The sequence below is a fragment of the Capsicum annuum genome, chromosome 9, assembly GCF_002878395.1.
Source record: "Capsicum annuum cultivar UCD-10X-F1 chromosome 9, UCD10Xv1.1, whole genome shotgun sequence".
In the NCBI taxonomy this organism is placed as follows: domain Eukaryota; kingdom Viridiplantae; phylum Streptophyta; class Magnoliopsida; order Solanales; family Solanaceae; genus Capsicum; species Capsicum annuum.
In genome coordinates, this window is record NC_061119.1 from 4,463,880 (window position 1) to 4,479,714 (window position 15,835).

A 15,835-nucleotide genomic window follows, 5' to 3' on the forward strand; every position below is an offset into this window, starting at 1 on the left:
ATATATATATATATATATATATATATATATATATATATATATATATAAACAAGTAATATGTATATTCAAAACTTACAAGCTGCCACTTGGTTGTTGAGGCAAATTCATAATGTAAACATCAAAAAGATCATTTTTATCATTTAATTTGTAATTTGGTTGATTGTCAATACCAATACCCTTCTTCTCATAGAATTTGCATGTCAAAAGGCATAAAGGTATAACCTCAGCCAACTTCTCAACTTCAGCAAGCACAATAGAATCATGACCAACAGATGACATTGAATTATATACATATATGCATCTATTGTTGAAAGAAAGTACAGCCAGAACCCAATGATGTTTGAACTTTATGTTGATAGGAATGAATATATGATCAGCTGTATGTCATGGCACGACAACATGCATGCGAAATCCACTGATGTACTCATTTAAATAGTATTTCTTTCCACAACATTAAGCGTTGGATCATCAATTGAATACATAGCTAACACAGTTCTTAATGTTCATGAAATTGCAGTCAACTATGCTATACTTATATGAGCTATTGGGTTCATACTTGAATTTCTTTCTCAAATAGTAAAGGCAAACATCAATTTGCTGCATCAAGAAACACAACATTTGTAAAAGCAACTTATCAAAATTAAACTTTGAATCTGTAAGACTATGTATGTATTTACTCATATACATATGTATCTGAACATATGATATACTGCATATGTATATAAGAAAATACATATTGTAGATAAATCGCTATAAGTAATTATAATATAACTATGTAACTCACCTCATCAGACCATGACTGTCCAGGAGTATCCATAACGTAGAACCAATTCTTGTCTTCAACTAATAGAATGCCAAAATTCATAACTGGTATCCTGAACTTGTTTTTCAGATAATGTTTCTTTTTGTTGCTTCTGTTAATTGATTAAACATAATACTTAATAAAAACATAATAGGTATATGAATAATATAATTAAGTTGTAAAGTAAATACTTCTTCGCATGATATTTGAGAAGGTCCACTGAAAGCCACGTCAAGAACTTATTGGTGACCTTAGTGTCTTCAATATCATAAATTGGATGAAATACAAATGAATGCTTCAGGTTGAATTTTTTTATCTGCATTTCTGTGCTCACTTTATAATTACAATAAAATAAAAAAAAATTAATATATAAAATAAAGAAGTTTGGTAAATACAAAAAAAAAAGAAGGTAAAAGTACAAACCTTCTGCTGAACCAAATTTCGTAGTGAATGGTGACTCTTTGAATTTAGATGGTCTCTTAATTCTTGGAACATTCACAAAAGTTTGTTCTTCATTTGCAGATGGATGTACAATTATGCTTCTTTCCAGATTCGCATATTTATTAAGGCTGGGTAGCAACTCATCAGGAATTGTTAGTTGGGAATCACGTAAATCTGGTTGAGCCTTCCTTTCTCCGGATACTGCTTCATGAGTGTGCACTTCTAAATTAATTTGTTCATTCAATTTTAATTTCTCACAATCATCCATTGATGTATTTTCAACTATTTCTGCAGCAGCTTCTGTATTCTGTGTAAAATATATAAGAATCTTGTAAAGTTGATACAATAAGAAAATAAACACAAATTATGCGCAAATGAAGCATACCTTTGGATCATCTTGAACTCTCAAATTTTGTTGTATGAAATCAAGATTGATACTTCTAAACACCTCATTTGAAAATGTGAATTGTGAATCTGATAATTGTGCTTCACCAACACTTTCATCAACAAGTTTTTTGTTCTGTTCAACATGTTGAAACATATTAGATAACATCAATATTTGTGAGGAATTAAAATACAATATAAATTTCTTCATCATACCGGTGAATCACAGACATCCCTTGCTTCATGCACACAGGTATCAATTTTTTATTTAATAAAAGAAATAATAAAACATTGAAAAAATAATATTCAGCTATATTAATATGCATCAGAAAAATAAAATTCAACAAATTTTCAAAACATCATTATCTGTATTATACAACTCCGTGAAGCTGGTGCTTTATTTTTCTGTGATGTCTTCAATAACATGTTCCTAGACATAAACAATGATCACATGTATAATTCATATATGTAAATATAAATTTCAATATTATTAAAAAATAATATGCATATAAATGAAAACAATTTACTTACCAATATGCCTTTAGGATTCGTATCAAAATGATGATGTAAAATTGGGGTGGCTTCATGGGGTGAAATATCCTTATCAGCTTCATCCAATTGTGGTTTGACAAATTCATTATCATTATCCTATTTATTTGCGTTAAAAAAAGGAAATACATATAAAAATCAAAATTAAAATAACATTTGATTAGGTTAGTACTACATATGTATATGTGAGTGCATATTAAAACAATAAATATGTTTGGTGCTGCATATGTATTTATTCAACTACATAATAAATATGTCTTAATTTTATTTAACAGATCAAAAATATTTAACACATTAAATGAACACAAGTTTACTTACCAATATGCCTTTAGGATTCTTATAAAAACCATCCACAATCATTGGAGTTGATTGATGTGGTGATGTATTATTATCACCTTCCTCCATTTGAGCCTTGTCACAATCTTTGTCTTTTTCTTGTTTTTTCACTTTGAAAAAAATATAAATACATAACATTAAAAGAAATCAAAACCAACAAGTAGGAAAGACTCTGCATATGTATATGTGATTATATAGATATACATCTGATAAATATATAAATACATATTTATTTATTCAAACATAAATACATACTAAATATGTATTTATACAAACATAAATACATACTAAATATGTATTTATTCAAACATAAATACATATGTTTTATATGTATATAACATATCAAATGTATTTAAAAATTATTCTTTATAAAATTAGAAATTTTGTACCTTAAACTCATTTATTGCATTCATTATCTGGTCACACCTTGTTGATACTAACTTCCGAATGTCATTAAACTCTTGGCGAACCTGATTTCAAAGAATTACAATCAGATATGAAAGACAAATATGCCAAAGTCATAAGCATAAATTACCACATCACGAAACTTTTCAAACACCTTCTTCGAAACAAAAGTATCTTCGCCTATGCGATTGAAAAAAGATATATCAGGCGACTGAACCGAAATGTCTTTCCTATTTGAAGGTACTGTTTCTTTTTCTTGAATCGCCTTAAAAATTGGTGTCTTCACAGCACGACTTGGAGGAGTACTTTTTGGTATATACTGATCTACACCTTTTGGTTGTTTCTTTAATTTTTTCTTGGCAGGTGAATTTGAAGAATCACCCTAATATTTATTTTTGCTGATTGAAAGCTTGTGTTTAAGTGGAGGATCCTGAAAATCATCATCAGAATCAACATAATCTTCTTTATGACTTCCACCTCTAGGTATAACCTTCTTAGTTATCTGAAAGGTTGAAATCTCCTTTCGTGTTGGCTCAATGTTCTTAAAAACAACCTACAACAGACATTATAGTCAATTAACCTCAGCAATAATGCAAATCAGTGACCAATTATATTTTGTAAATTAACATATATGAAAATAGTAAATGTATGTACAACATAATCAAACATCACAGAAAACAGAAGATTTTCAGGAAACTGACCTTGTCATTTGCATCATTAAACAAACTTTTCATAAGTGATTCATATCATGGGCGAATAACATTTGTCTTCCAATTTAAAAGACGTAAAATTTGAGAGTTCACCTTGAAAGCAACAGTACGAGGATATCAGAACAACACTCATACAATCAAATCTGAATAGCAAGTGGCATTCCATGGAGCATATAAAACTTTCCTGTGGGTTTCAACTTTTTATTCAAACTTTTAGCTAATTCTTCATATGCAACCGATCGCCAAGGATAGTCCCTGTAGCGATCACTCTCCACCAGATCAAAATGGAGCCGTGGAATAATGACAGTATCAACAGATGACAACAAAAATGTGTGAATAAAATACAAATTAGCAAACTTCAACGCATCTTCGTCATTCTTATTCCGCCATATTTTACCAGTAACAGCGGCAAATAATTTTCTTTTTTGAATATATCTGGCACCATCAAAATATTGATCAATACTTTTGTTTGGAAGGTCTTCATCAAACACAAAATCATGAATGTTTGAAAGACAATTCAAATAAGTAATGACAACAAATTTTCTAAGACTAAAATGCAGAGTTGTGCCCTTTACACGAATGACTATGTTACTTGTTGAACTTTTCTTAGTCTCAAGTGACATAATGCATCTCCCTAATTGCGCTTGCACCACACAATTCTTTTTTTTTTTTTAAATGAAAACATCAAACATACTATCATTACAAAATATCTTGTACTGATTCTTAGTTAACATTGACTTAATACGATCTTCAATGTCATTGATTGTATAACAACCGATATGTGGTGCAAATTTGAGCAATACTCTTGCCATGTATATTTGATCGCGCAACACCTATAAACACAAAAATACAATTATATGTCTAAAAAGGCCACATATATATTTACAGAAATACATCTTCAAAGTTGGATTACAACATAAAAACAAAAAAATAGCATATGTATTATATGAATACATCACTGGAACAAATTTAAGATAACTAACATCAAAATACATACATTGTGATCATATCAAAAAAATAAAAAAATAGTGATCATAAAATACAAATTTTACCAATAAGAAAATACAAAATACATATCTACCCAGTAAAAAATACATTTAATGTGATCCCTAAAATACAAAATACATATATATTCTATATATACATATATGGTCAAAAATACAAATTAACAACAAATGAAAAGTACTTATACAAATTATCTTATGAATACATATAAAAATACAAAACTTATCATTATCAAATACAATATGTTACATAATTCTTAAATACAAAAATACATATCTTAAATATCTTATACATAATAAATGAAAATCTAAAACGTATAAGTAACAAATTTCTTAAATTTTCTAAATAACATATCTGTAACATAACTTATATATTTCTTCACATTATAAAGTACAAATTTCATATCTTGACAGAAAGTCAAAATAAGTATACAACTTATCAAGTGTATATAAAAAATACATATATTAACATATATATTGTCCATATACTACAAAATTTTACAAATGCAACAATACCTCCTCAACTTTCTCTTCTTTAGATGAAGATTTATAACCAAAAGAACTGGACTTCCATTTTTTTTCGATTGAGATTTTTCATCTGACTTCCTCTTTTTCATCGATTTTTGTTTTTTTGTTGATTTGGGGGATAAAGATTCCCTCACTGATTTCCATTTCATTCTTTCAACAGAATTTTGCAGATCGTTTCGCTGCTTCGATCTCAATTCTTGTAAGATAACACCTCCCTTTGACTGAATATTAGAAGAAACCAAGTTGATATTTTCATCTTGGGTTAAACCAAAGCTAAAAGATGGTATTTCATCAAAATTCATAGATCGTATATCTCTAACTGAACTAGAACAATTTGCATGTTTTGTCATTATAGTGAAAAACAAAAAAAATTCAACACACGAAAATTAAACCAAAAAATAAAATTTCCAAATTCAAAACGCAGAATTATATGGAAAAATAATGACGAAAAAAAAGATGAAGTTATATGAAAAATATAACATGCATTAATTGTAACATCAACTTACCTTAATAGGTGGAAAGAAGGTTTGTCAATATTTGATGAGAGAAAATCGCGAATTTTGAAAAAAATAAATAAATAGCCAAAGAGTGATATTAGAGGGAATTGAAATTATTTTGAGTGGCGTGAAAGTAGGGTTATCAGAAGGTAAAGTGGCGTGAAAATAGTAAAGTGAAATATATGGGTGGAAGACGTGCGCCAGTTAATAAAAAAGGTAAAATATTGCTACTTTTGCTAGTAGTTGTAATTTTGAGAAACTATTGCTATTACTTGTAATTAATGTCTAAAGATTGCTAGTTTATGTAATTTTTCCTATAAAATACTCCCTTTGGTGCTCCGTCTTAATTTATGTGACATCATTTAATTTAACATAAAATATAGAAAAAAAAAAGACGTTTGAAATATGATTCGAAGTAAGTCTTAAATAGTTGTATGGGTGTAAATCATTTCATAAAATTAAATTCTTTCTAAAAATTAGAAAGGCGATATTCTTTTTGAGACGGACTAAAAGAAAAAAGTGTCACATAAATTAAAACGAAAAGAGTATGATATTTGAAAATAATAATGATTTCTTTTTTAAAAAAAGTATTTAAAGTTAGAATTATGTTTCAACATGTATTTGATTTGTGACAGTGTTAACTGTTAGCATTTGCTCAAACTCTACAGACATATTCACCAAAAATAATTTTGAAACTTAGTAATCTTAAATACTTATTTCATAAGACTAGCTTAATCGGACGTGCTTCGCATGTGTAACGTTTAATTATTTAAAATTAAATAATTTTTTCTATTGCAAAAATTTTTAATGATGTGTAACAAGTTCAAATCACTTTTCAAATATCATTCACACTTTAGTATAATAATATAAACATATATTTTAGTATAAGCACATATATATTTTACCATCAGAAGTTTCACGTCGTTGATGGATCATCACTTTTGCGTTTGACATACAATAACTCTTTCCCTTGTTGCCAGAGGCTAAAAGAGACGCATCAATTTAAACCATATTTGTGGTATGGTTATTTTTTTTTTATATATAAAATCTTTCCTTGATTTTAAAGTCAAATTTTTACAAAATCATTGATTACATTCTTATTACGGACTTAAAACTTTTTAAAATTTGGTACTTTTTAAATTTTTCTTATTCTAACGTGTTTATATTTATTTTTATATTTTAAAAATTTTCTTAAAATCAAATTTAGTTGATTTAGATTTCTTAAACTGATGAAAAAAAGTATTAGTTGTCATTAATTCTGATGACTCTAATAAGGAAAAGTTTTACCATTAATATATTTAATTAATTTGATATAGATTATAGATATAGTGATAGATTATAGAATTATAGATATAGAGTATAGACATAGATTTATATGTTTGTAGAACTTTTTTAAACTTATAATTTTATACATATAATAATATTTCTATAACTATTACATCTTCTCATTAAAAAGCTACAATTATGTCATTTTTTAAACATATTAATTTAAAAGCAATAACTTATATAATAAAACCAAAAAATTCCATCATGAGAGTTTGTATATGTTTTGATTTATTCAAATGGATATTAAAATCCCAAATAAGAAAAAAACTAATAAAATACAAATTAATTTTACGTCAGAAAGTTTTGTTATAAAGTATTTGGACAATTTTTTTTTTCCCTAGCATGATAATTTATTTGAATTTTTTTAGATCGATTTTAATTGGAGTACATGTTTGGAACTCCAAAAGAAAATGAACCCGTCCCTCTACCTTTCTCTACGACTTAAATATTTGGCTCTATTTATAATAGAGTTGAACTCGTGACGCGCATTCTATAGATCACGTGTACTGTCCCTAAAACCGAATCAAAAGCAAGTGCATAAATATCCAATTTGAGCACGATATGTAAAAGGTAAATAAAGTGTATACGTTTTTATAAGATTAGTTGTTTTACAATAAACTTTAAATTTACGGGAATGAAGTTACAAACTTGTATACGAACTCATTCCTCTACCCTTCTCTATGACTTAATATTTGGTTTTATTTATAGTAGAGTTGAACTCGTGACATGCATCCTACAAATCACGTGTACTATCCCTACGACCAACTCAAAAGAGATAGTAGACAACTAGCTGATTTGAAAACTGATGTTTAAGACCTAAATGAAGTGTATACGTTTTGGTGAGATTAGCTGTTTTAGAATGAACTTCAAATTTACGAAAATGAAGTTACAAACTTGTATACAAACTCATTCTTCTATCTTTCTCTACGACTTAAATATTTGATTTATTTATAGTAGAGTTGAACTTTTGACGTGCATCCTACAAATCACGTGTACCGTCCCTATGACCGACTTAAAAGAGATAATAGACAACTGGCTGATGTGGAAACTGATGTTTAAGACGTAAATGAAGTGTGTACGTTTTAGTAAGATTAGCTATTTTAGAATGAACTTCAAATTTACCAAAATGAAGTTACAAACTTGTATACTAACTCATCCCTCTATCTTTCTCTACGACTTAATATTTGATTTTATTTGTAATAGAGTTAGAACTAGTGATGTGCATCCTACAAACCACATTTACTGTCCCTACAACCGACTCAAAAGAGAAAGTAAATAAATAGTTGATTTGGAAACTGATGTTTTAGACGTAAATGAAGTGTATACGTTTTTGTAAGACTAGTTTTACCGCACGTGTCTCGCACGTGCAATCTTATTATTTAAATGAGTAAAATTAGACGATTTTGTATATTACAAAGATTTTTAATAAAGTACAAAAAGTCAAATCACTTATCCTTCACACTTTAATATTATAATGTAAATATAGCATATATTTTACTATAAGTACATATATATTTTACCACCAGAAGTTTCAAGTGGTTAATGGATTGGCAATTTTGTGTTTGTTATGCAGTATCTCTTTTCCTTGCTGCCACAGGCTAAGAAGGACACATCCATTTGAACCACATTTGTAGAACGATTATTTTTTATTTTTTCTATATTAATTTTTTTTCATTTAAAGCTACACCTTTAGAAAATCTTTGCTCAATTACTTAAAATTTTTAAAAATTTGGTACTACTTATATTTTTCTTATTCTAACGCTTTCATATTTATTTCTAGATTTTTTAAATATTCTTAAAATCAACTCTAGTTGATTTAGAATTCTTAAACAAGTGAAAAAAGTACCAGTTGTCATTAATTTTGATGGCTTCGAAAGGTTTTATTATAAATATTTAATTAATTTTCAACTCTTAAATATTAGGAAAATAGGAAAAAGACGATTTTATATAAAGCAATTACTTTTAATAAAGGACAAAAAGTTCGAACAATATTTCTAAGGCCCTTCACACTTTTAATATAATATAAATATAGATATAGATTAGCTGTTTTAAAAAGAACAACAAATTCACGAAAATAAAGTTACAAACTTGTATACGAATCCATCGGTCTACCTTTCTTTACAACTCAAATATTTGACTTTATTTATAGTAGAGTTAGAACTCATGACATACATTTCATAGATCACGTGTACCATCCCTACAACCGAATCAAAAGGGATAAGTGGACAAAGAGCCCATATGAGAACCGATATTTAAGACGTAAATGAAATGTATACGGTTTTTTTAATCTTAGTTGTTTTATTATAAACTTCAAATTTATCCTAATACTCCCTCTTACTCTCCGTCTTAATTTCTGTGACATCATTTAATTTGATACGGAGTTTTAAAAACAAAGACTTTTGAAGGTTGTGATTAAAAATAAATCTTAGATATTTATGTTGTTGTAAATCATCTCATTAAATTAAATTCTTTTTAAATATAAAAAGGTGATATTTTTTCTGAGATGGACTAAAAGAAAGATCGGAGGGAGTATGATATTTGAAAAAAATATTTTTTTTTGAAAAAAATTTAAGAGTTAAAGTTATGTTTGAATATATATTTGATTAGTGGCAGTTTTATCTATGCGTTCACGAAAACTGTTAGCATTTGCTCAAACTCTATATGGACATATTCACCAAAAATAATTTTGAATCTTGGTAATCTTAAATATTTCATAAGATTTATATGCTTAATTAAAAAAGGGAAACAGTGGTCCAAATCGGTACACGTATATGCCACGTAAGTACTAAGGTTGTAAAAATATGATTTTAATTAGTCTAGGGTGGTAATAGGACCCTCCTAAAGTTTGAGAGTGTCTCGGCAATGTCGTGTATAGTTTAGGATTGAAACAATGATTTTCGCATTAAAAAACAATATTTTATATAATAAAACCAAAAAAAATACATCATGAGAGTTTGTACATGTTTTGACTTATTCAAATAGATAATTAAAATCCCAAATAAGAAAAAAGTTAATAAATATAAATTAATTTTATGTCATAAAGTTTTGTAATAAAGCATTTGGAATTTATTTTTTCCCTATCATGATAACTCATTTGTATTTTTTTGGATGGATTATAATTGGCCTATACGTTTGGAACTCAAAAAGATAATGAGATCGTCCCTCTATCTTTCTTTACGATTTAAACATTTAGCTTTATTAGTAGTAGAGTTGAACTCGCGACATGCGTTCTACAGATCACGTGTATTGTCTCTACGACCGAATCAAAAGCAAGTGCATGAATAGCCGATTTGAGCACCGATATGTAAGACATAAATAAAATGTATACATTTTTATAAGATTAGTTATTTTAGAATAAACTTTCAATTTACGAAAATGAAGTTCCAAACTTATATACAAATTCATCCCTCTACCTTTCTCTACGACTTAAATATTTGGTTTTATTTATAATAGAGTTGAGCTCGTGACGTGCATCCTATAAATCACGTGTTCCGTCCCTAGGACCGACTCAAAAGAGATAGTAGACAACTAGATGATTTGGAAACTGATGTTTAAGACGTAAATGAAGTGTATACGTTTTGGTAAAATTAGCTGTTTTAGAATGGACTTCAAATTTACCAAAATGAAGTTACAAACTTGTATGCGAACTCATCCCTCTAGGTTTCTCTACGACTTAAATATTTGGCTTTATTTGTAATGGAGTTAGAACTCGTGATGTGCATCCTACAAATCAAGTGTACTGTCTCTATGACTGACTCAAAAGAGATAGATGACAAATAGTTGATTTGGAAACTAATGTTTTAGACGTAAATGAAGTGTATACGTTTTTGTAAGACTAGTTTTACCGCACGTGCGTTGCACGTATAATCTTTAATTATTTAAAATTAGACGATTTTGTCTATTACGAAGATTTTTAATAATGTACAAAAAGTTCAAATCACTTATCCTTCACACTTTAATATAATAATGTGTCACGACCCAAAAATGAGCTTGTCGTGGTGTACCTTGACAAGTAAGCCTATTAACCAAACTGATACATAAAGAGGAAAAGACAAAAATATTCCAAGGTAAGACTTCTAGAATGAAGCCGATCCATATAAATAATAAGAACTTATCCAAAATACCAATCATACCCGAAATCAGGTGTCAATAGTATAAGAATTACTAATACAATTCAAGAATTAAATACATCGGAAAAATAAACATAAAGGAATAATATCTATCTCCGAATACTAATAAAGACATAACTGCTATAGAAAGATAGAGGTGAACTTCGGATGCATGAATGTCCAACCGCTATCTTGGAAGCTCTTACAATCGCTCGAATCAAGCAAGTTGAGACGCATTCGAGCTAGGACCTGCACCGAAAGGGCGCAGTAGGCATGAGTACAGACCACTTGTACTCAGTAGGTATCATAGGTCGACCAAGCAAAGTAGTAAATAAAGCATACAAAATATACACTAAGGGCACCTCAGATGCAATCAGAAAATGTCTCACAACGGTAGCCCACACCGCTTGCACTAACAGTTCTAATATATATAACATATATTACAACAACACATCAAGATATAGAACACAAGTATACATTGTGTCACATATAAATAGAACGAGGAAGAATACGTACATACAAGATCATCAAATACAAGTAAAGGAAGGTAAGACAAATACATAGATGACAAGTCAATAAGGCAATCCAACACAACATAAACACAATAAAGTAAGTGCAATGCATATGATGATGATGATAATGATGATGCACGAGGTTATTGCACAACCTCCAAAATTATCGCACAATCCCCATATACACCTATGGAGCTAAAACTTCCTGACATAGGAACCATGGGGGGTTCGTCAACACGTATACAATCCACACATCTCATATCTCCTTTCTAGCATATCCCTCGGAAAGGGTTTTATAAAGTGTTACAATATATCCTCCCCGACACATCCCTCGGGGAGGGTTTTAAAAAGGTGTTGCCAGTGTTTATCAGATGTTGCCACGGTGGTATCAATGTTTCATGAATGAGTATGATATAAGGACGTAATTCTCTCAACCAATCACAATGAGTATTTTCACAATCAACTATAGTGATATATTTTCACAACCACATGAGCCAATATCCACTTATTATTTCAGTTTCATCCACGAATTTTCATATGTCTCATATGCCAATAAAGTATGAATATAATCAAAATACACCAATGGTACCATATTAAGAATCTTAACAACACAATACAATTATTCACATATATTCAAGTCTATCAATATCCCTTAGGACCCCACACAGTTACACATATCATATAATAACTCAATTTTGACAATTACATCACATGTAGGCCCCCACACGGGCACAACACACAAATAGCCATTTTTCATGATTAGTTCCCACCCTTAACATGTATTTTGTATCATCATTTACTTCCTAACACAGTCTGAAAGAGTTAAGCCATAACCTACCTCAAAAGCCAAAATTGGTCCGCTACACTTCGAACCCACAATCTTACTTTCCACGAATGATCCTAAACTTCTCTAAAAACATCAAATATAAAATTTACGTAAAAACAAAATCAACGACACCATTATTGACTACTTTTAGTTCGGGTCAAAACGGATCCCCAGAATGAGTTTTCAAAAAAGAAGGGCAAAATCAGAACTTTACTTTAAAAACATGTTCCCCATATTTTTAGGAATCTACAGCTGAAAACCCAAGTCAAATCGAATAAAAAACGAGGTTCAAATTGAAGAAAATCATTTTTGAGTTTTACCAGGTAAAATCTTTGAAATCCGAGTTAAAATCAAGAATCAAAGTTGTCTTGAAGGTTAAATTGATGAAAAACTAGTAATTATAAGATAAAAATATTATTTAAGTGAAAAAAAGTGAAATTGAGGTTTAAAATCAAGCCCTAAGATTTTTGAGGTTTTTGAGAAATTAATCAAGAAATTATTAAGAGTGAATTCTTACCTTAAATTCGTAATAAAATCAAGAAATATATGTTAATCTAGCTTTCAAGCTCCCACAAGCTTCACTTTTAAGCTCTCACACTATTTTAGGGTTTAACTCTCAAGAGAAAGGTGAAAGAATGAGCAAAAATCGGATAAAAGGGGCTATTTATACTGTACCTGGGTTACCAGACATTTAACACATATAACTCATTCCTCAATGCTGATTTACCCTTTATGTATCCGGTTGCACCAGCAACCTGGTGCACCAGATATTTTTAATTCGAAGCGGACTTTGACGGGGTGCCTGAAATTCGATCGGAGCTCGATATACGCAAACAAACTATATAAGCACACTAAATTCGATGCTCCATATTCAATGGCGATATTAGAATTTTGAAAAAACATCGTTTTTACATAGTCACCCCCAAAACCCAAAATCATAATTTTTCAAATCAAGGGTCGAAATGAGATTTAAAAGCCGCAAAATTACACCAAATATGTCACCACCCTAAAATCGACGTTCTGGATCTACTGGCGAAGTCGAATTTTCCATTCTAGGTTATTTTGATCAAATGTGGGTTCCACCCCCATATTTTAATTTTTTAACTTTTCGATCAATAAATCTAAATGAGCTCGGTGCACCGGGACTTGAACCAAAGATCTACCTAGCCTAAAATCGATATTCCGGAGCTTCTGGTGCAGTTTGTTTGAATATCCATCGCACGGATCAAAAGATATCCCCATAAGTCTAAAATAAGGCTCTCGAAGCCATAAAAAATCACAATATTGCATAAATGGTACCAAAATGCATAAAAAACCTTGTCAATAATTCCCACCCCCCAGAAATACCATAATACATCTACAGAGGGGTAAAATAGTCAAATCACATAAAATTCACAAATTTCACATATTTCACCAAATTTTTAGATTGTTACATAGTGTAAACATAACATATATTTTATTGTGAGCACATATATATTTTACCACCAGAAGTTTCAAGTGGTTAATGGGTCGTTACTTTTACGTTTGTTATGCAGTGTCTTTTTTTCTTGCTGCCAGAGGCTAAGAGGGACACGTAGATTTGAATCACATTTGTAGTACGGTTATCTTTTATTTTTTCTATATTAACAATCTTTTTTTATTTAAAGTTAAACATTTAGAAAATCTTTGATCAATTACTTACAACTTTTAAGGTATTACTTATACTTTTCTTATTCTAACGCTTTCATATTTATTTCTAGAGTTTTCAAATCTTCTTAAAATCTACTTTAGTTGACTTAAAATTCTTAAAAAAGTGAAAAAAATATTAGTTGTCATTAATTTTGATGACAGTGAAATGAAAACAACGAAAAGATAATTTTACCTAAAGTAGTTACTTTTAATAAAGGGTAAAAAGTTCAAATATGTTATAAATGTATTTACATTATAGTGAATGTCTATCAAGATCTAATAAGATCTAGTTGATATCTATCAGGATTTGATGTATTTGTCTTTTAGTATGAAACTAGGGGCAAATTCCCCCTATAAATAGAAGGGCTTCCTTCATTGTAAATCATCTTTCAAGAGAAATAAGAATTACTCTCTCTATTCTCTCTCTACTCTTCTTCTTTGTTCTTTATTGTTTTATAACATGTTATCAACACGGTGCTCCAACAAATTGAGGAATTGGCCAAAAACGCCAACCATTGCCTTACAGGTTGTACGATTTCAAGAGGTTTGTGTTATTATGAGATTATTTTGTAAATTTAATATGTTTCAAAATTATACACTGTCTTTCTGAATCCATTTAAACGAATGAAAAACATATGTTGATATATATATGATTACTTGTTTGTCCCGCTGCCGGTACTGCTTAAGATTTGTTTTAACATAAATAGAGTGGTGGCAACGGGCATAGTGTTCGTCATGAATAATTTATTGCCTTGTGACTTGTTAATTATTGATGTACATTATAGAGTGATAATGCTAAGAGGAGTTGTGGTGACAGTAAAAACATTCCTATAAAGTGTATAATGGGGTAGGTCTTTACTTTGTCGCAAGAATTTCCAGTAAAGGCTTATTGACATTTGCATTCTATTGATCATAAGTTAAAGATTATTTGAATAACAAATTAAGGACATGACATAATAATAAGTGCGGTGACAAACCTTATGGCCTTCACGTGACTTTTGATTTTGTGATTGGCTAAAAATAATAGATTTCTTTTTCTAGTAAGTTAAGAGAAGAATTATTAACCCATTATGATTTTGATAATGATGCCTGATAGTAAGCTAATATTTTGGCAAGTTAATTTCAAGCTTTAAAGTTTCATGCATGGTTAAATTTGTGTAATTGTATAATCTCATTATTGTATGGTTGGTTTCAAACATTGGATTAGAGTCCCGATGCATCATGATAATAAAATATTGGGTTCAAGTCCCAACGATTTATGCCTAAGACGCCTTTATATGTATTAGACATTGAGTTTGAATCTCAATGCACCATATTGATGATATTATGATGGCTAAGGCAAAATAATGGGTATTTTGTGAAACGTGTCCCATTAAATATGCTTCATTCCTTGAATTGAATGTGATAACAATAAATCATATGTATGCCTCAATTTTCTTTTGTAGTAGCTATCATAATTTGATACGCTTAAGGCATGATTATATTCCATTCCTGGGAAATGATAAGCTTATTAATGCAAACGTGCACTTGATTGTGATGGTATCACAACTCACCTCCGAATGAGGCAGAATAACTGAGAAGAGTTATTTCGAAATCTACTTCTAAAGAAGTAAATCTGAAATTTACTAAGGAAAAAAGTACATGTCATGGTAAACTTGGAGTTTACTAGAATAAAAGTTCATAAATTGATATGAACGATTGTGACATCTTGAAGATGTGCATATTGAATATTAGACAT

General features: G+C 29.5%; 2 protein-coding genes across 2 annotated transcripts; both read right to left on the bottom strand.

Moving 5' to 3' along the window:
• Nucleotides 1-72: 72 nt before the first annotated feature.
• LOC124887383 lies at nt 73-1,925 on the bottom strand. The gene is made up of 6 exons (XM_047397004.1): nt 1,629-1,925; nt 1,226-1,550; nt 994-1,060; nt 785-914; nt 557-597; nt 73-301 (listed from the first exon to the last, which is right to left on the bottom strand). Exons 1-6 carry the CDS (start codon nt 1,839-1,841, stop codon nt 73-75), a joined length of 1,005 nt encoding a protein of 334 aa, XP_047252960.1. The 5' UTR covers nt 1,842-1,925.
• A 2,177-nt stretch (nt 1,926-4,102) lies between these two features.
• On the bottom strand, nt 4,103-5,683 carry LOC124886987. The gene is made up of 2 exons (XM_047396025.1): nt 5,148-5,683; nt 4,103-4,460 (listed from the first exon to the last, which is right to left on the bottom strand). Exons 1-2 carry the CDS (start codon nt 5,507-5,509, stop codon nt 4,355-4,357), a joined length of 468 nt encoding a protein of 155 aa, XP_047251981.1. The 5' UTR covers nt 5,510-5,683; the 3' UTR covers nt 4,103-4,354.
• Between the last annotated feature and the right edge of the window lie 10,152 nt (nt 5,684-15,835).